The 20,545-nt window shown below is 35.4% G+C and overlaps 1 protein-coding gene across 3 annotated transcripts; it reads left to right on the plus strand.

Moving 5' to 3' along the window:
• Positions 1-1,885: 1,885 nt before the first annotated feature.
• Positions 1,886-19,092, plus strand: LOC122299833 (histone-lysine N-methyltransferase ATX3-like). Of its 3 annotated transcripts, XR_006239783.1 has the most exons (24): positions 1,886-3,262; positions 3,345-3,400; positions 3,486-3,684; positions 4,116-4,238; positions 4,327-4,395; positions 4,491-4,559; positions 4,667-4,758; positions 4,881-4,976; positions 5,376-5,511; positions 11,357-11,429; positions 11,570-11,669; positions 11,798-11,922; positions 12,321-12,466; positions 12,639-12,743; positions 12,969-13,033; positions 14,809-15,022; positions 15,240-15,317; positions 15,468-15,524; positions 15,655-15,744; positions 16,988-17,074; positions 17,931-18,005; positions 18,079-18,082; positions 18,568-18,668; positions 18,785-19,092. XR_006239783.1 is itself a non-coding variant. In XM_043110297.1 (23 exons), exons 1-23 carry the CDS (start codon positions 2,351-2,353, stop codon positions 18,873-18,875), a joined length of 3,159 nt encoding a protein of 1,052 aa, XP_042966231.1. In that variant the 5' UTR covers positions 1,886-2,350; the 3' UTR covers positions 18,876-19,092. The 3 variants fall into 3 exon arrangements, 2 of the variants coding, with proteins under 2 accessions (XP_042966231.1, XP_042966237.1); XM_043110297.1 differs by lacking the exon at positions 18,079-18,082; XM_043110303.1 differs by lacking the exon at positions 18,079-18,082 and having other exon boundaries at positions 1,887-3,262; positions 4,884-4,976.
• Positions 19,093-20,545: the final 1,453 nt, after the last annotated feature.

Here is a 20,545-nt window from a genome sequence, read left to right on the forward strand (position 1 = left end):
TTCTATGATATTCATTGAGGTAGTGAGCACTTTTATTTATGTAGTGTTCACATGGGTTGCAAGCACTTTTACTCTATATGTTGCTTTCCATAAGTCGATATAGCAAGGTTCATGCTTCTTCATTGTGCTTGACGAGGTGATTAACATTGTACTTTATCCAAAGTACTTGTTGAGGTGACAAACATTTTTGATCCCATAATATTCACATGATATTAAACCTAATCTTAATATTTGGAAATAAATTATTTACAAAGTCAAAAAAGTCAGATTGAAAAATATTCTCTTCCGATACCCTAAATGTTGCTTTTCCCTAAAATTTAGATTTTACATTTAGGCTATATTTGGTTAGCCAACCTAACTCAACTTATTTTATCTAATCATTACAATTTTTTTAACTTTTTCAACTTTCAATACAAAATATAATAAATAATTCAATTTTTTCAAAACCCAACAAAATTCTTTTAAATCTAATAATAATAATAATATTAAAAAATAATATTTTAAATTTTCATCTCAACTCAATCCACTATCAAAATCGGTCGATTTTCTCCAAATTTATACTTCATCGAGTTCCCTATTTTAAGGGATATGTTTAAGATGTGAACAATGACTCTTTATATTTGGAGAGCTAGTGTTCATCCTCTAAATCCTTTAATACATATATGTATATATATATATATATTTTATAGGGAGTAGTTAAAGATATAGAAATAAAGTAGTAGAAATAATAATAAAGAAAAAATAAAAAAAATTATTTTGATAGAATAAAGAAAATATTAAAAATGAGATATAAGAGTTTTTTTTTAAAAAGAATAAAATTTAACAGAAAATAAAAAAAAAAGTGTTTTTTAACTAAAGTTTAAGAAAAATTATAAGAAAAGCAATGGGAATCTCCAATAGATGCTGCTGAACCAGAATTGTACATAGGGGTGAGCATCGGCCGGTCCGGACCGGCAAAACCGACCGGACCGGCACTGTTTGGACCGGACCGGACCAATTCGGTCCGGTCCCATTTTTAAAGGACCGAAAAGATTCGGTCCGGTCCCGGTCCGGGAGTTTTTCACCCCGGACCGGACCGAATAGAAATAAAAATAAATAAATATTATTTATATATATTATTTATATAATAGTATTAGCATATTACTACTATATATAATAGTATACTATATGTATATATATTAAATATATTACAATATAATTACATAAATATTAAAAAAAATGTCATTAAATATTAGCATATTATATAAATATATAGTTATTACTATTACTATTATTACATATAGTTATTAGTTATAGTATAGTTATTATTACATATATTTATTAGTTATAGTATTATTACTAATAGACTAATAGTATTAGCATATTACTAATATATATATAATACTATATGTATATATTTTAAATATATTAAAATATAATTACATAAATATTAAAAAAAATGTCATTAGATAAAAAAAAAAAAAAAAAAAAAAAAAAAAAAAAAAAGAAGAAAAAGTCAACCTTGGACCGAATGGACCGAATAGGACCGGACCGGACCGGTCCTGATGGAGTTCGGTCCGGTCCAGGGTTGGAGTTTTCCAACCCTGGACCGAATAGGTCCGGTCCGGTCCACAAAACCTCTCCGGACCGGACCGAACTCACCCCTAATTGTACATGAAAGGCTCCTCCTCCATTAGTACATGGGTAGCACAGAAACTCCGTCCTACGTACCAAAATTTCAGTTCGCGCTCCCCGAAACTCGGACTCCGTTATCTTTGGAGCCAAAACTACGTTGTATACTATACTACCACTACTTTCCTCTTTCATTCTAATAATAATAAAAAATATTAATACATACATATATAAAACTAAATTCTTACTACCCAAAAACAAAAAAAAAAAAAATTGTTGTATTATACTGCATTCGTTTAGATGAACCGATACTGGACACCTTTCGAGCTCCCTCCGTCTCTCTATCTCCCCGAGTCTCTGCGATATCAACTGGTTTCTCGGAAAACTCTCTGGTTTTTCTTCACATAATTCATGCGCTTTTACTAAATCGGTTTTGAGATCTTACTTCTTTACTCTTCTTTCAATTTTTTCTCGGCGTCTCAAGAAGTTACAGAAGAGTTTAAATTCTATCTGCCTTCTTCCTTTCACTGTCTTTTTAGGGTTTCGCGTTGACGTAAAGGATTTTTGTTTAAATCCACACGTGTTGTATTTCTGAGAGCCATCGCTATGTAAAAAACATAAGCGGGGTGTAAATAATACGTGGAGTCTTCCGAATTCGATTCCTATTGATTTGGATTTTGATTTCGGTATTCGATGTGAAGTTAGGGCTTGCCTTTGGAGTGTGGATTCGTCGACTTGAATGGTTGAGAACATGATTATCAAACGGACTATGAAACTTGAAATGCCTAATCTGAAGCGGTGCAAGCTCGAAGATTCCGATTGGGCTGGAGACGATGACGACGACCGCTCTTGTTCAGTGAATTCCAAGAAAAGGAAACCCAATGGGTATCACTCAGTTGGTAGCGGTGAGGTTGAAGATTGCAGCAATGGCTCAGGTTATTCCTGTTGGAGCGAAAGCGAAGGATCGTATATGAGCGGAGAGTTCGAGTCGAACTCGAAGCATTTGAATAGAAAAGGAGAGGTGCAACAGTGCTCGGAGCGATTTCGGCCGCCGCTGATAAAGTCGTCGCGAGCTCGGGTTCAGATGTTGCCTTCGAAGTTGTATGACTCCGTTGTGGATATATGGAAGACAGGGGAGTCGAAATTCAATGACAAGGCTTCGAGCTTACAGGGGGACGAGATGGAATTTAAAGATACGAAATTTGTTAGAAAGAGCGAGGAGGAGAAGTCAAAGTTCAAAAACTCGAAGCTTTATCCAAATGTTGAAAACGAAGAGGAAGAAAAAGTGGGTTATGTAGCTTATAAGAATTTTTATCGTAGGAAGCATTTAAACTCAAGTAGGTCCACGGCAAAAGGCTCTGGTTTGAATTCTCCAGCGTTGACAAGAAGTGACAGTTATAAACCCAGGTTTAGTTTTACCGGAATTGAGCGACTGGCGAAAGGGAATGCTGGGAAGAGGAAGGAGGTTTATAAGCCCGAGGACTTTGCTTTGGGTGATATAGTTTGGGCAAAGTGTGGGAGGAGATACCCGACTTGGCCGGCCGTAGTGATCGATCCCATATCGCAAGCTCCAGAAACGGTCTTGAGTTGTTGCGTTCCTGGTGCTATATGTGTAATGTTTTTTGGGTATTCGAAGAATGGAACACAAAGGGTAAAGTCCAAAGTCCACTCTCTTCCTATCTGGCGATGATATTTTTGTCTATTTTGGGTTCTAAGAGAGTTTTGATGGGCAGGATTATGCGTGGGTAAAGCAGGGAATGTTATTTCCCTTCATGGAATTCATGGACAGGTACGTTGCTAACCGGTCTTGGGATGACGTTTCGAATCGTTGCTGTTGGTTAACTGAGCACGTGCTAGAATTTTGCTTTGTTCAGATATCAGGGGCAGACCCAGTTGTACAAGAGCAAGCTGAGTGATTTTAAGAGGGCATTGGAGGAGGCATTGTTGGCAGAAAACGGTATTCTGGACACAAACCTTGGGGCTGGGGAAATTGCAATTCCGGAAGAAAATCCCAAGGAAATCCAAGAGGCTAGTGCTTCTAATCTGGACCAGCAGTACTACTCCCAGAATCAGGCAAGTTTCTCCAGAGCAGAATTTACATGCCGTTCTTTTAATCTGGCTTTGTGTATATTCTTTTCTTTTTGGCCCAAAGAGTTGGACATATCGCTGGCTGAGTATATGCTTGCTATTAAGATAGGCCAATATATTTCCAAATTAACAATTAGGCCGCTTTCAGGACTTAAGTCTGTGGAAATTTGATCAAACTGTGCAAAATACCAATATACAGAGTTAACAATACTGCCTTTGCTCAAGCTTGCTCCTTCTGAAAGTTTTGTAGTGTTTGCCATGAAGTTGTGCAACAGATTTTTTAAGCCAATTATGTTTCCAAGTTTTTGTTATTACTCATTACAAAAAGTTCTGTTGTTTCTTCAACCGTGAAATGCCCAACAGAATCAGGTCTGTTTGGTAAAAGGGTTCATTCAGTAACTTAGTTGTGTATGCAGGATGAGTATTATAAGGATACAATACCATGTGATGGCTGTGGTTTGTTTCTGCCATGCAAGACTATGAAGAAAATGAAGGGTCCAACTTGCGAGACCCTGCTTTTGTGTAAACATTGTGCCAAGGTGTGTTATAAATGCTTGAACCATATCTCTGAAAACTTCATTGTAGCCTTTTGTTTTCCAAGCGATGTTAATGTCTAAATTTTTATAGCTACGAAAATCCAGACAATATTGTGGCATTTGCAAGAAGATTTGGCACCATTCAGATGGCGGGAATTGGGTGAGATTATTAGCAAATCAGACTTATGTCTATTATTTGTCCTCCTTAAAATTTGAATGTTTCAAAGATTGTTGAAACTTAATTCTTTGGATCAGGTGTGTTGTGATGGTTGTAACGTGTGGGTGCATGCTGAGTGTGACAATATTTCCAGTGAACTATTCAAGGTGCTTACCATATTTGATTTTTTATTTCTTATCTCTGTTCCTCTTGTATGTTTATTAACCAAAGTTTGTGATGAGTCGAAGGATCACTGATTTGTTATTGTTTAAAGGACCTGGTGAGCATTGACTACTATTGCCCAGATTGCAAAGCAAAGTCCAACAATGAATTATCAACTTTGGGAAGATGCCAGCCAAAAGTGAAGTGTGTCTGCGCTTTCTGTGTTTCATCTTTTATCAAGTTCATTTCATTTGCATGTTTGACTTTATTGACTGTCTTTGGAGGTTATAATCAATTTCAAGTCTAATGTTGCGCGATTTTTGAAGCAGCTCTGTTGAAAATAGGGGAGAAACTGTTTTGCCTGAGAAGGTAACAGTGGTATGCAATGGCATGGAAGGAACCTATATTCGAAGACTTCATTTGTAAGCCTTGAACACTTTATGAATAACATACATGGATTTTCACATTGGCTAGGACCTCATTTTACCCCTTCTTTCCCGCCTTTGTATGCAATCCTTATTTATATGTACTCCTTGCATACCTATAATTGTGGTGACCTCTGCATACCTCCAAGTATTAATTTTAGTTATTTTTTTTTTTTTATAGGTAGGTGATTTTAGTTATGATCTGTTAGTAGTTCAATCCACACTGGATTTTTGTTGAGATTTAATTATAATGTGATGCTTATATTGAATTTGACTAGGGGTTTGTTATTGGGAAATTCTTATTGATTAGTTAAGTTCTGAGCAGATTTTAGGTGATTTGCATAATTATTTTGAAGAACAATTCCATTAAGCTGCTTTGTTTCTTTTTTGTCTTAGAGTAATATGTAACTGCGGTTTGTGCGGGTCAAAGAAGCAAACACCTAGTGAATGGGAACGACACACAGGTTGCAGAGCCAAAAAGTGGAAGTATAGTGTGAAAGTGAAGGGTACAATGCTACCACTAGAAAAATGGGTCTGTATCAGTTCTTCTCTTTTTGAAAGCATAGATGGTTTTTCTGTGTTGTATATTTTAAGTTCTTAGTAGTATTCTAGCGTATGAAAGTAGTTTTTTTGTTTAAAACAATCCAAATTCATTTAAAGTATGATGGTATTTTTTTCTTAGATTTTGATGTCTCAATGTTTTGGTAGCATCTTCTCAATGGCTGTTAGGAATGCAAAACATTTACCTGATTCAATTTTGTGGTGTGCATTGGATGACTAGATCTGTTTGCCTTATAGTTGAATACTTTGGAACATATTGCTTGGTTCTAAATATTTTCCTGTTATGTATACAATTTGTGTTCTACACTTGGCTAGAGTTTCTTGGGTTCCTGAATCAAATTGGAAGCCTTGTCAAAAGAAAACTTAAGCTTTGTTGTCTATAAAGAATAAATACTGATTTTGCAATTACCTTTCAGAAACCATATATGAATGCAAATATGTTGTCTTGCTAATTTTCTGTTCACCTTTTCTTAATTATTTATTTTAAGTACCTATAAAAAAAATTATTTATTTTTGAAAGTACTAATAATTTATCTCATTTAGAACATCTTCCCATTTATTATGCAGCATCTGTTTCAGCCCATTGTCTGAGGTGGTTGTCTTTGAATTGATATATGATTGAAGACATGATGTTAATCTATTATGTGATTCAGTTGGAACTCAATTTTTTGTCAATGTGATTTGTTATACATAATTGTGATGGCTTCAATATGTTTATGAAAATTGAGGGGGGCTTGAAGCGTCACTTTTCTTTACTTACTAGTATTTTTGTGATATCTCATATGATAAGGATAATGGTAGGTGGTGTATGAGATCCCACATTGCTTGGAAAGAAGAAATTCTTGCTCTTTATAATGTTCCAATGGGATTCTAATTGTATCATTGATTAGTCCTTTTGGAGTATAAGCCATGTGGCTTGAGCTTTCCATTGGGGCGCTACAAATGGTATTAAAGTCTATCCCAATTAGAAATGTTGGATTTGAGATGTGCCACCTATAATGGACAAGCTTGACGAGGACATTGAGAATTTAAGAGGGGAAGATTGTGATACCCCGTATGATAAGCATAATGGTAGGTGGTGTATGAGATTCCACATTGTTTGGAAAGAAGTTATTACTCTATAAGATTTCAATGAGATTTTAATTGTATCATTGACTAGTCTTTTTAGAGTATAAGCTATATGGTTTGGACTTTCTATTGGGGCGTTATTATTGTGATACTTCATATGATAAGAATAATGGTAGGTGGTATATAGGATCCCACATTGCTTGAGAATGAGAAGTTCTTGCTTTTTATAATGTTCTAATGGAACTCTAATTGTATCATTGACTATTTCTTTTGGAGTATAGGCTATGTGGTTTGGGTGTTCTACTTAGCCCTATTCCCTTCTGGGGGAAAAACTATAACCAAAATCCATTTTATCTAGCATTGGGCCTTGGACATATAATAGTTCCGAATTCAATCTCTTTAGAAAGAAGATCTTTTGTCTCATGGTAGCTTGCTTCTGTTCCCTTATTAAACTTTTTTTTATTGGGTTAGCCATATACTTCACATGTTTTTAGTGATTCACATGGCAGCAATCGACCACTGATCCAATTTGAGTACCTTTACAGGATAGACCTCAACAAAAAGCTAAAGAGAAACGGCAGCAAGTGATTGAGTTTAGTAGTTCTTCATATAAAATTATTGACTCTAGAGATGGCAAAGACTTGGACAAGATGTTTTATTATTTTTTTCATTAGGGTGTTATAAATGAAAATGATATAAGAGCCGATCCCAACTAAAAATGTGGGACTTGAGTTGTGTCACCTACAACGGACAGGCCTGACGAGGACGTTGGGAATTTAAGAAGGGAGATTGTGATATTTCATATGATAAGAATAAGAGTAGGGGGGTTTATGAGATTCTAAATTATTTGGGAAGAAGTTTTTGCTCTTTATATGGTTATAATAGTGTTCTAATTATATCATTGACTAGTCCTTTTGGAATATAGGCCATATGGTTTGGGTGTCCACACTTAAAGCAAGCATTTTGGCTTACTAAGCAATTTCCTATCTGTCTTTTTCCATAATTCTTGCCAATTGGATACGATAGACTACTCTGAGACAGTCGTAGGTAGGAACTAGGGGTAGACTTCTTGTTTTTATTAAGCTCTGGTAGTGATTGTTGGTGTTTCTTTTGATTGTATAGTTTTGCTTTCATCCTCATATCTTCTATTAGAGTGGCTCGAGTAATTGGGTCAGTGAAGTTATGGATCCTTAGTGGTAAGAGGCGACTTCGAATTCTTTGATGCAATCCCTGTTCAAGCTTCTCACATTTCTTTTCTTCATCCGGAATTAGGTAACTTGTGAAACGTGACAATGCCACAAACATTGTACCGTAATGTTCTCCAGTCATGGTTCCTTATACTAGATCAAGAAATTGTCTAGCTTTTGCTTCTCGGAGTGCTGGGGAAAAGAATCGATCTAAAAATGTATTGGCAGATGAGACAGCTGAGTGGTGGTCTTCTACACAAGAATTATTGCAGCTCGAACTCAATAATGGAGTACTTAAATCGATTCTTTTCCCTAACACTCCGAGAAACAAAAGTTGGACAATTTCTTGATCTAGTACAGGGAACCATGACCGTAGAACGTTACGCTGCGATGTTTGTGGCATTGTCGTATTTCACAAGTTACCTAATTCTGGATGAAGAAAAGAAATTGGAAAAACTTGAACAAGGATTACATCTAAGAATTTGAAGTCACCTCTTATTGCTCAAGATTTGTAACTTCACTGACTTGGTTACTTGAGCCATTCTGATAGAAGAAGATATGAGGGTGAATGTAGAACTATACAATTAAAATAAATGCTAACCACTACCAGAGCCCAATAGAAACAAGAAGTCTGCCACTAGTTCTCGTCTGCAACCTTCTCAGAGTAGTCCATTGTATCTCATCTGAAAGAATTGCATAAAAAGGCGTCTAGGAAACTGCTTAGTGGGCCAGAATGCTTGCTTTAAGTGTGGACACCCAAATCATATGGCCTATACTCCAAAAGCTAGTCAATGATACAATTAGACTTCTATTGGAACCTTATAGAGATTAAGAACATATCATTTCCAGACAATGTGGGATCTTATACACCGCATACCTTTATCCTTATTATATGGCATATCACAAATTCCTTTTTGAGTCCATGGCTTGGACCTTCCATTGGGGCGTTACAAATGGTATTAGAAAATATCCCAACTAAAAATGTGAGATTTTTATATTTTCTAGAGGAAAGAGAGAGAGAGAGGAGCTGTCGCCACCTGTCCGCTGAGTGCCACTACACGTCTGGCATAGTTAGGACTGGCGGACACCGGTGACATCATTGAATGGTATCTGGTGCTGAATATCCTTTTGGCGACTAGGGTTTTTTTGCTTTGTTTCTTCCTGTCTTTTGCACTGAGCATTCTCAGTGGAGCCACCAGCGTCTCTGTGTCTACATTACCTCACAGAAAGGTGCGACTGCCCCAGCGACCTCTTCACTGGCCTCCAAAGTTGGCCTATCTCTGGTGATTGGGTTGGGTTTCTTTTTTTTGAGATTTGTTAGGTGTAGTGACCTTGTGGCTCCCACAGAACTTATTGACGGACACCGACGACCTCTTGGAGGGCATTTCGGCGACATATTTCCTTCTGGCGGTTGGTTTGTTTTTTTTTGGAATCCTTGTTTTTTACATGGGTGTATTTCGTAGTCACTGTTCTTAAAGCTTTTTTTTTTTTTTCGACAAAATGAAGCCATTTAGCTAGGAAAGCCCCTGCATTTGAAGTTGAATCAGTATGGGTTAGATGGTGCGTTTATGGGTGGAATCGAAGGCTTTTGAGTTTTTGCCAGAAACTTGGAGGCCTTCATTAAGAAGCAGAAAGATCTGTAGTGATGGGTTGTAGTGGTATAGAATGGTTGGTAGCTATGGTGGGAGCAATATTAATGGCGGGGAGAAATTTAGAGTTTACAAAACACTTTCATGAAGGTAATAGAGCATTCATGGCCTAACGATGCCCCAACAAGCATGTTCGGTATCTAACTCTCTTCGAATATGGTGGAGGAGGCCAGCGGAGTGTTGTAGTAATTCCTGAAGGGTATGAAGGACAGGGTTGGGAGAAGTTTGCTGTGGAATTACGTAGAGTTGCGGATTTGCTCTTTGATGAGGGGTTAAGGAAGGAAAACCAAAAGAAGAATGAGAATACCAATTTGGAGGTGAATCAAAAAGACCCAAGCACATCCACGGTGGCAAGGCGATCATATGCGGCAGCTCTGAAGATGGATCATGCTTTGGTGGCTCAGAGTGAGGGGAATGGTGAAACTGGTTTGTAGATCACGCAAGCTCAGAACTAGCTTGAAGCGATGCAAAATTCTCTAAAGAATATGGAAACCCAACTTGTCGAGTTGAAGGTAGCGATAGCTATCTTGTCTAAAAAAATAGGCATGCTTTCAGCTAGAGACAACAGGGTTGTTAAAAACAAGATTAAGGCCCGAATCCTTTAAATTCAGATAAAAGAAAACGGAAAATCGGCTTCGGCCCTGTCCCTATAACCAGATCCAGGAGAGTGGCAGATCAAAAGGAAATCTAGGTTATTTGAAGTGGGTTCTATGTTTGGTGTGGTGTAGAGAATGTAGAAACGTAATGTCAGGTAACACAGGATAAACCAATAGGCGATGTTACACCCTTGCTCGAAGAAATTGTGGCTCCCATGTCAGAGTTGAAGGAAAATGGTAAAGGAGATGTAGGATCCGTTGAAGTTGCATATATAGGGTTGCCAGAGGTGAAGGGACTTGTTGTCACCCCAGAAGCTCTAATGGGGATGGAAAGAGACAATGTAGTTGATGAGGAGGTACGAGACTTGTCGTTGGTGCCTTGCATTAAGGAAAGTCTAGAATCGAGAATGTAGTTGGATAATGTGTTTGGGGATAATGTTGCTCCCCTGGTCTCTCTTCCTCCAATAGCGGATTGGATTCTGCCTAAAGTTAACGAGATTTTGCATTTTGTGGGGATTTCACATGGAGGATGCGAAGACCAGTTCAAAGAACTAATCACCGCAATCGAGGCAAGCCACATGCTTGAAACCAAAAGTTTCAAGAAAAGTAGGGAGTTATAGCGTCTTTCTTGGACAATCAACTACAACACTAAGGGAGGTAGCTCAAGCAGAGGGAAGTCTAAAGGGAGGGTAGTGTGAAGACGGGAAACACAAGGGGTTGGGGTTTGGCTTGGGTATTAGTTCTATGGAAAGCAAGGGGTTGAGGTTCAGTGTACTTGGTTACGAAATTCCCCAGACAAACCTAGGGGAGCATATTAATTGAAAAAAGCCATTTTTGGGTATTTTGGGTTGTTTTTCATGGGCTGTTTTGGGTCATTAGGGGCTCTTTAATATACGTTAGGTGTTTTCTAGTATATGTTCAGTGTACTTGGTTACTCCTTTTGATATATATATATATAATATTTTTACTTATCAAAAAAACAAAAATGTGGGACTTGAGCCGTGCTACCTACAACGGATAGGCCCGACAACGAGGTCGGGAATTTAAGGGAGGTAGATTGTGATCTCCCCTATAATAAGGATAAGGGTAGGTGGTGTATGAGATCTTATATTGTTTGGGAAGAAGGAGTTCTTGCTCTTTATAATGTTCCAATGATGCTCCAATTGTATCATTAAATAGTCTTTTTGGAGTATAGGTTATGTGGTTTGAGCCTTCCATTGGGGCGTTACAATTTTCTCATTTTACTCATTTTGTAAGTGAATGAATTATATGTATGGTCCCAATACATTTTCTTACTGACATTGGTGATGCTTCAGATTTCAGAGCATAATGCACATGGTATGGATCCTCTTAAGCTTGATAAGCAGCAGCTATTCACTTTTTTGAAAGGTAAAATGCGCTTTACTGAGTTCCTTACACGTTGAAGGCTGTTCTGTTTTGTGTTGGTGCTGTATCTGTGGCAATAAGCTCTTTTAGTGGATAATTCTGAATGTTAAGGGAAATTATTTTATTTATGTTATGTGCTACAGAGACATATGAGCCTGTCCATGCAAAATGGACAACGGAAAGGTGTGCTGTATGTAGATGGGTTGAAGATTGGGATGATAACAAAATCATCATCTGCAACAGGTAGTTCCCTCATCAATTATGTTTTTATGCCTCCTTTCGTTTTTATTTTTATTTTTGTTAGACTGGATTGCAACTCATGCACTTGAGTACTGAAATGCTTTTCTTTCTAACTTTTTTTGGGTGTACAGATGCCAAATAGCTGTCCACCAGGAGTGCTATGGGGCAAAATCTGTGCAGGATTTTACTTCATGGGTTTGTAGAGTATGCGAATCGCCTAATGTCAAGAGAGAGTGCTGCCTTTGTCCTGTTAAGGGTATGACAGGGATTAGTGTCCTGAGTTGTTTTTAGGTCTCATTTGGTTATACAGATGAGATGAGATAAGATGAGATGAAAGTTGAAAGTTTAATAAAACATTGTTAGAATATGATTTTTTAATATAATTTTTGTTTTGGAATTTAAAAAAGTTAAATTGTTTATTGTATTTTGTGTGGGAGTTTGAAAAAGTTGTAATGATTAGATGAGATGAGATAGTTTGTGTAACCAAACCAGGCCATCTGCTCAGAAATTATATATGCTTGTGCTATAATGTTGTCTTTCAAAATTCTATGATATGTTTATTCTTCTGTGGTGTCAAGATCTTTATCTGCCTAGAAAAATCTTCAGATGCTGCTGTTTAATTACGCCAATTATATTTGAAAACTGCTTCCTCAGGTGGTGCTCTGAAGCCAACTGATGTTGAGACACTGTGGGTTCATGTAACATGTGCTTGGTTCCGGCCTGAAGTTGGTTTCTCAAATCATGAGATAATGGAACCTGCCGTTGGAATCCTTAGAATTCCATCCAATTCATTTTTGAAGGTTATATGGTGTTTATAATGATTTTGTACAGAGTTTTTAATTCTGGTGCTTTAATTGCAAAATCATTTAAGATCTTAAGTCTTGTGAATCTTCATAGTTTCATACCTTGATAGCTGCCAGAAGGCTTTGGAAAGTCTTTTGTTTAATTGTGCTTTCTTTTTTGTGACTACAGCGATGTGTAATCTGCAAGCAGAGCCATGGTTCCTGTGCACAGTGCTGCAAGTGTGCTACTTATTTTCATGCAATGTGTGCATCAAGAGCAGGATATAGTATGGAAGTATGTTTTTAGAGCTCTTTTAGTTGTTAACTTATCATTGATCGGAAGCCACCAATTTCATAATATTCAAGTGAACTATCTTCTTCCTTTTTATTTTTATTTTTATTTTTTCCCTTAAAGCGTAGTTGTTTGAATGATGCTTTTATTTTGAAATTATTTGGGTAAGTTTTTGAGTAAATTGTACAGGGGTGATAATTTTATTAAAATTATGTTTTGAACTCTCAGTTGCACTGCTTGGAAAAGAATGGGACACAAATGACAAAAAAGTTGATATATTGTGCTGTTCACAGGTTTGATTTGTTCCCATCTTTTGATTCCGCATTTTCTTTCGATTGCATGCAGTGATAAATCTTTTCCTGCTCTATTTCATCATGCACCATTAGGGCTGTATTTGGCCTATGTTTGTTCAAGTTTGGGCTGCTCAAGCTTGACTTGAAATTATTGCAACCAGGCTCGAGCTTGGCTTGGATAAGATCCGAGCTCTCAAATCTTGTTTAAGCTTCGCTCGGCTCGCTCAACATTTTTTTAAAGGTTCCCATTTCTCAAATTTTAAAAGGCAACGAAATAAAACAATGAAATGAAACAAAACTTGCAATTTTATTGATTTATAGTCAAGTATCAAAATTATGTTAATCCAACATCAAACCAGAAACATATACAGTGATACATACAACAACTAACAACCAAAATGTTTTGGTCAAAAAAAGAAAAAAAAAAAACAACCAAAATGCTGTCCAATATGCACACACTAATCTTATTCGTATAATGTAACATCCCGTCATGTGGGCTTATCCAAAATGGTCCATAAACCTTTTTAGGCCCAATAAAATTAACCACGTTCCAATGTTAGAATATTGAACTGGGTCTTCACACACATATACATTGTTGATAAATAAAAAGCAAGTTATTAATGAACTGGGTCTTCACATATAACTTGTATTTGTAACTAAGTATTTATTGATATTTATTTATAATTGTATTCATAACTTAAGTATGTTTGTACTTGGGCTATGCGTTGCCTTTGTTAATAAAATGATTGCTTACCTATATAAAACGTTTGGATTAGGAAAAAATTGAAAACTAAAAACTTTTTATAAAAATCTTGAGCTGTTTTTATTTTTATTTTTATTTTTTTATTTATATATATATAAATCGAGTTTTGTTTACTGATAATAAAAAAGGAATGGAAATATGAAAAATTATTTGGATGTTTTGGTTTGTTGTTGTATTTTCTGTTTTTTTTGTTTTAAATTTTGTATGGAAACCTAGACAAATGATTAGATGAAAAGTTTTTTAAGAAAGATTTTTTTTGAGATTTAAAAATGTTTGGATTGAAGTTGAAAACCTTTTGAAAATACCTTGAATACTTTATGGTATCCAAACGTGTAGTTATATATGTGACAATGTATATTATTGATATACATTGTACTTTGTAACTAACATACTATATATATATAATACTTCCATTGATATGCCATTTTTATTAATGTATGAGTGTGTGTTACGATATATAACGAGGAGCTTACTTATAAAAAAAAAAAAAAAAGATATATAACAACGAGCTTATGAACCAATTCGATCTTACAATGAGAATGGCAATTCCAAATTCATATTCAAGTGCTTTTTTTTTTTTTGAAATCATATTCAAGTGCTTGATTGATTGTGTTTTCTTGTTTGAAATAAATGGGAAACTCATATTATGTGCTTCTTAATAAATCTAAATGGATTTTTTAGGTCACTTGTTGGTTTTGGTATGTGAAATATATAGTTCAGTTCGATTTTTGTCCAAGTCCAATGATAGCACAAGTAAATTAGTAAGAAAGGGGAACTTTTGTCAAAGAAAGTTGTGATAGCATAACGATTAGATTTGAATTTTATATGGGTTGTATTGTTTAATAATCAATCATATGTACGTGTTCATGAACGTCTTATTTAATAGATGAACCGTGGAGTTAAGTTTAACAGTGCCAAATTTAAGCAGATGTTGAGCAGTGTTGTTTAGGTTTCATCCCTATGCACCACATTTAATGGTCCAAACCTTGTTTATATTATTCTTTTTTTGCAGGGTCCCAAACCCTGATTCTGTTCTAGCTATTCATACTCCTTCAGGAGTTTTTTCCCCTAGAAGCTTGCTGGAGAACCGGAAGGGGTGCTTCAGAGGTTCAAGGCTCAGTTCACTAAAGAAAACTGAACTTCTTGAATCTCCAAGCTTAGAGAGTAATGAGTTTGAGCCGCTCTCTGCTGCAAAATGCCGCATTTTCAAAAGATTAAGGAGCAAGGTAACTTGTGGAGTAGAGTTACATGTCTATAATTTATTGTTTCATTAGAATGACAGTTTCTCCACTTTCTAATCATAGTTTGGATATATTTTTTCCTTATTGTTGAGTCCAAGTTTTGTTCTTATTATTCTTTTGTGCATAGCTTCTTCACAACAAAAAATATAAGCAATTTTACCTCTTGCTGGTATCATTATTAGTTTTATTTTTCTATTACCAGAGGCAGCCATTATTTCATCGACTAATGGGGCCAAGCCGTCATTCTTTAGATGAGATAAATAGCTTGAACACAAATAATGTGAGTTCTTTTATTTTTATTCTGATCTTCTGTTATCTTTCAGTTTTTAGTCTTTATTTTTTTAGAAGAGGTTAAACTTATTTAGCTGTTTTCCATGGAGGAACATGACAGATTAATGTACATTTACATGCTTCGGTTGTCTTTTAACAGGGGTTGGAAAATCCTAAGATTTTCACTTCCTTGAGAGAACGACTTCACTACTTACAGGTAAATCTTATTCTTCATATGCAATAGTTATTGTCTACTTGAGAGTAATTTTTTTAGTCTTATTGAAATTATTGGATTCATTAAATTTTTTGGTTCTAATATTTTTATTAGTATTTATTTGTGGCTTCAGAGAACTGAAAATCATCGGGTTTGCTTTGGTAAATCTGGTATACATGGATGGGGTCTCTTTGCACGTACGGATATTGAAGGAGGAGAAATGGTACTAGATACACTTTCTTATACTATTTGCACAATTTCTGATATCAAGAACTTTCTTTAGGATACCCAACTTTCCAAAGATTTTATGATAAATACATTGACTGCTTTTAATGATTTATTTGTGTTTTTTTATGTGCAAATAGAAATAATCAAATTTAGAAGCACAACTAGCGGGGGTGGGCACCATAATACATACCTAAAGAAAGATATTATAGTGCAATTAATAAAAACGAATCTGGAAATGTAATTAAACATTGTTCATCATGTAATTTCTTGACTCACACTTGAGAAAAGGATCCTGTAAAGGCGGTTTTATTGGCTGGTGGAGAATCTATCAATGTTGGAACATATGATAGTATCTTTCGTTAAAAGAAGCATGATTAGGAGTATGAAGCTCTTGGCAAAAGTGGACAACATTTTTTTGCAGTGGCAGAATATAGTGATGCGTGTGGCCTGCATGTTGGCCAAAATGTGGAGGTGGTCGGTGGGGTGGAGACACTAGGAGACTCACAGTGGGGCAGATGATGTGGTGGTGAGCAGCGGTTGAGCACGAATATGAGATTAGAAGTTCATATAAAGAAAAGAAAACTTTCGAGGGTGCGGTGCACGGGACGGGGTTTTACTCTGCAGGGGTGGGTCCGAAGGGTCCTGCCTTAGAGAGGTTCCCTGACATCAATATATATATATAAAGAAAGAAAAAATTCTGAAAAAAATATGAAAATTGTCTTACAAGATTGGTTAGCCTGTCAACGGCGAGCCTGAAGTGGCTGGCATGAAACAAGGCTGGAACCCAAGGCAATTGGTTGGCATGTGGTGGTCATTTGAGCCAGAGATGGTGTGGCAGTCTTGTGCCAGTTACTGGTGGGAGCTGATGGTTGAGGGTGGGAGATGTGGCGACGCTTCCAACTGTGGGGCACTTGTACCAATTTTGACCAAAAAACTAGGAAGGAGGAAGTCGAAGGGAAAAAGGGATTGATATCCAGATCCTCTTAGAGGGGAGGGGGATCTTTTCCTTTCCTTCTTGGATTTTGTGTTTGGAGAGAGGTTTGGGAAGAGGGTGGGCGTGTAGCATATAAACTATATCTCTTTGCTTAAGGTGGTTGACATAATAGTGTTTTACTGCTGTTCTCTACCATTTAAACTATTAAGTAAATCACTTGAAGTGCTTTTCTGAAACAACTTATGGTTAATTATTTTTTGGTTTCAAAAGTGATACAACTGATGCTAGGTATGTGTGTGGCCAGGTGGTTGAGTATCGTGGTGAGCGGGTGAGGCGCAGTGTTGCAGATCTGAGGGAGGCAAAGTACGGATTAGAAGGCAAAGATTGTTATGTGAGTCTCTAGTTCAAAGTTCCTTTATCTTTCTCTTAGATGTGTGGCTGTCTTGGCAATTGCTTATATTATTAGACATCTTATGCCTATATTGATAGTTGTGACATCTAAATACTGACAGGGACTGTTCAGGTACACCCTTTCTCTGTTTAGTTAGGCTTAGTGCCTGCTTGGGTTTGAGTTTGGAAGCTTAAGAAATGCTTTTAACAACCAAAAATCTCTTTCAAAGAAAAAAAATGGTATACTTGGTAAATTTGTTAAAAAATGCTTTAAACACCTAAGAAAAGCTGAAAATCCACTTTATTAAAGAGCTCCAAGTTGAAGCTTTTATTGAAAAGCTTCTGCAGATAACAATTTAAAAAAAAAAAACTACCGTAATTCACTTTAAAAGCGCTTTTAGATGTGTGTTTACTAAGCTGTGAATAGCTTTTTAATAATAGAAAAGCTTTTTAGTAAAGCTCTACAATTAAAAGCACTACCATAAAAAGCTCTATTTCCTAACGCAATCCCAATTAGGTTTTTAGAAATCCAATGCACATCTTTTACTTTTCCCCCTTGTAATAACTACATACTACATATTTTACTCCATTTAGTAAGTGGGTAAAGGTGTAGTATAGGAGTAAACCTATAAAAGAACTGAACTAATTTCAAATTGGGGTGGAGTTAGTTCGTGTTAAACCCCATGTAGAATATAGTGACTATCTACTGCACAGTTGCGGGTTTTTGAGGTATGTGTGATATTAATTTGTATTCAAATTCCTCCTGCTTTTAGGTAGGTTCATATTATATATTCTATTTTCAGTCTTATTCATTTCTTAACTGAGATTATTAAAGTACTATGAAATATTTTGTGCAGCTTTTCAAGATCAGCGAGGATGTTGTAATTGATGCCACAGATAAAGGGAATATAGCACGTCTAATCAACCACTCGGTAAGTTACAATGTTGGCATGTAAGTTTTTGCTGGAGTGAAGAAACATCTTATCCTCCGCATTTCACTTACAGATGCGTAAGCTCACAACTTTATGCTCTATGGGTGTTAGGGGTGGGGGGTGGGCAACTTGCGGAATGAAAGGGCAACCTGCCTGCCCCACGGGTGGGGGCGGGGTTAATGTAAATCTCCTTGATGACTCGGGGTCTATGGAAGACCAAAAACCATGGATTTGTGGAAGACGAAAGGTGATTTGGGGCAGGGCACTAGCTACCACCCTCATTGGGTGTTTCATAGATTGGCTTAACCTTTAGCTCGAGTTGATACCGAGTGGGGTTTGATTGGCTTGGTTCATGTCGGTCAATTTGCTGTAGTCACGTTCCTGCTAAGCATTTCTTCTTTTTCCTGTCTATTCGCTCAATCCCTCACTGCCATCTCTTTTCCTGGTTAAAAAAAAAAAAAAAAAAAGAAAGGAAAGGAAAAGAAAAGAAAAGAAAAGAAATAATTTTACCATACATCCATATGCTATGATGCTAAAAATTCAAATTTCTGTGTTGTTGCAGTGCATGCCCAACTGTTATGCGAGGATCATGAGTTTGGGCGATGAGGAGAGCAGGATAGTTCTTATTGCAAAGATCAATGTTTCTGCCGGTGAAGAACTAACGTGCGATTTATTCGTTCACATCTGTGTCTTCTCAAATGAGTTCACGGCTTTTATTTTTAGCTTTGTTTATGCGTTAATATTCATAAACATAAGAGTGTGTGATTGCTCTGTTTCAGGTATGATTACTTGTTCGATCCGGATGAGCGTGATGAATTGAAAGTCCCTTGCCTTTGTGGAGCTCCCAATTGTAGGAAGTTCATGAATTAAGTTTTGCATTCTTTTTGGTCTTCCAGGAGCTAAGCCATCTCCTAATCGATGAGCATTCGTTCATTAATATTTTCCTTTTTCCCTTTTTTTTTTTTTTTTTTTTTTTGAAGTGAGCTTGTAATTGTTAAAAAAAAACAAATCCCAATTATTCAGTTGCAATAAAAGGTAAATTCACCAGCTTTTGAGTTGGTGAGATTTGTTCTCCTCTTTGACAGAACTGTATAATCAATCTCGTGTGTGAAGCTGAGGAATTATTTCTTTATTTTATAAAAATGTCTTTTACTTAAAATAACATTGAAAATTAATAGAACTGAATGAGAGGATGGCGTGCTCGTAACTATGCACGCTAATCTAATTTTTATTATGATAATTTAGCAAAAATAATTCAGATAATTTGTCAAAGAATAATGTTACGTATAATCATGATGTGTATAAATATAATATAGTTATTTTAAAAAAGAGTAAAATTTATTAATAAAAACTTAATTAATTTTTTATAAATTTTATTTATTTATTTTTTAAATAATTATATGACGTTTATAAACTCACGAGTCAATAATCATTTCTCTTTATGAAAATCAATACCATTTTATTCTTAAAAGTCAACATGACACGGCAGGTTGAGGGTCAAGCCTACAGTTTTTTATTTTTATTTTTTTAATAAAATAAAAATGGAGATGAGAATGATACTTTGGTATATTCGACCACCTATCATAAGACTTTCAACGCACCTTCCTACTTTCAACAGAACCAGTTGTTGGGTCCACTTCAACTCAGTTACGCTAATATGACTATCGTACGCTTATCATGCTTCCACGTCTCTTGATATTCTTTTTCTTATAATTTCAATAATTCTGCATTTTTTTTAAATATTTATTAATATGGCACATTTTAGAAGCTGTAAATTGAAAAAAATAGATATATAAAACCACTTATAATATAAAATTCTTAATATATTACTTAATATCTCATTTTAAAATCAGAATATCAACAATTTATCTTGAATAAAGCTTTGAAGAACAAAATAAGAAACACTATACACCAAAGTTTAAAATTTTCCAAATCTACTCGTTATCGTACAAGTTGTTAATGCAAAAGGTACGGAATTTTTAATTTGAGGCGTTGACATTTATTCAGAAAATGTACAGAATATTTTGGATCAATGACATCTAAATTGATATTTTTTTCTTTGTCAATATCTATATATATATATTATTGTCATATTTTAAAATTTTGAAAGCTTATATATTAATCGAGATATTAATATAGAGAGAAATAGATAATATTCAATATTTTATCATTACTTTTTATTATTTATTATTATTATTCACAAATCATTTAAAATCACATTACTTTTCAAATAAATAATCATGTGGGATCTATTGTTCTAATTTTTTTTATAAATAATATTAAATACTTTACAGTTAAACTATCTAATGAGTTTTGCAACATACAAATAAAGTCGCGTATTAATCTGCGTACCAATACTGATTTGTTTATATTCAAAACTTAAATTAGCACTATTTTCAATAAAATTTACTTTTTGACCAATCATATTAGATTAGTACACGTATTAATACACAATTATATTTATAATTAGATTTTTTCTTTTAACTTTTAATGGCACAGCGAACTTGTTGCGAAAAATATGCGTTATTTTAATTATTTTA

The sequence above is a fragment of the Carya illinoinensis genome, chromosome 2 (genome assembly GCF_018687715.1).
Source record: "Carya illinoinensis cultivar Pawnee chromosome 2, C.illinoinensisPawnee_v1, whole genome shotgun sequence".
In the NCBI taxonomy this organism is placed as follows: domain Eukaryota; kingdom Viridiplantae; phylum Streptophyta; class Magnoliopsida; order Fagales; family Juglandaceae; genus Carya; species Carya illinoinensis.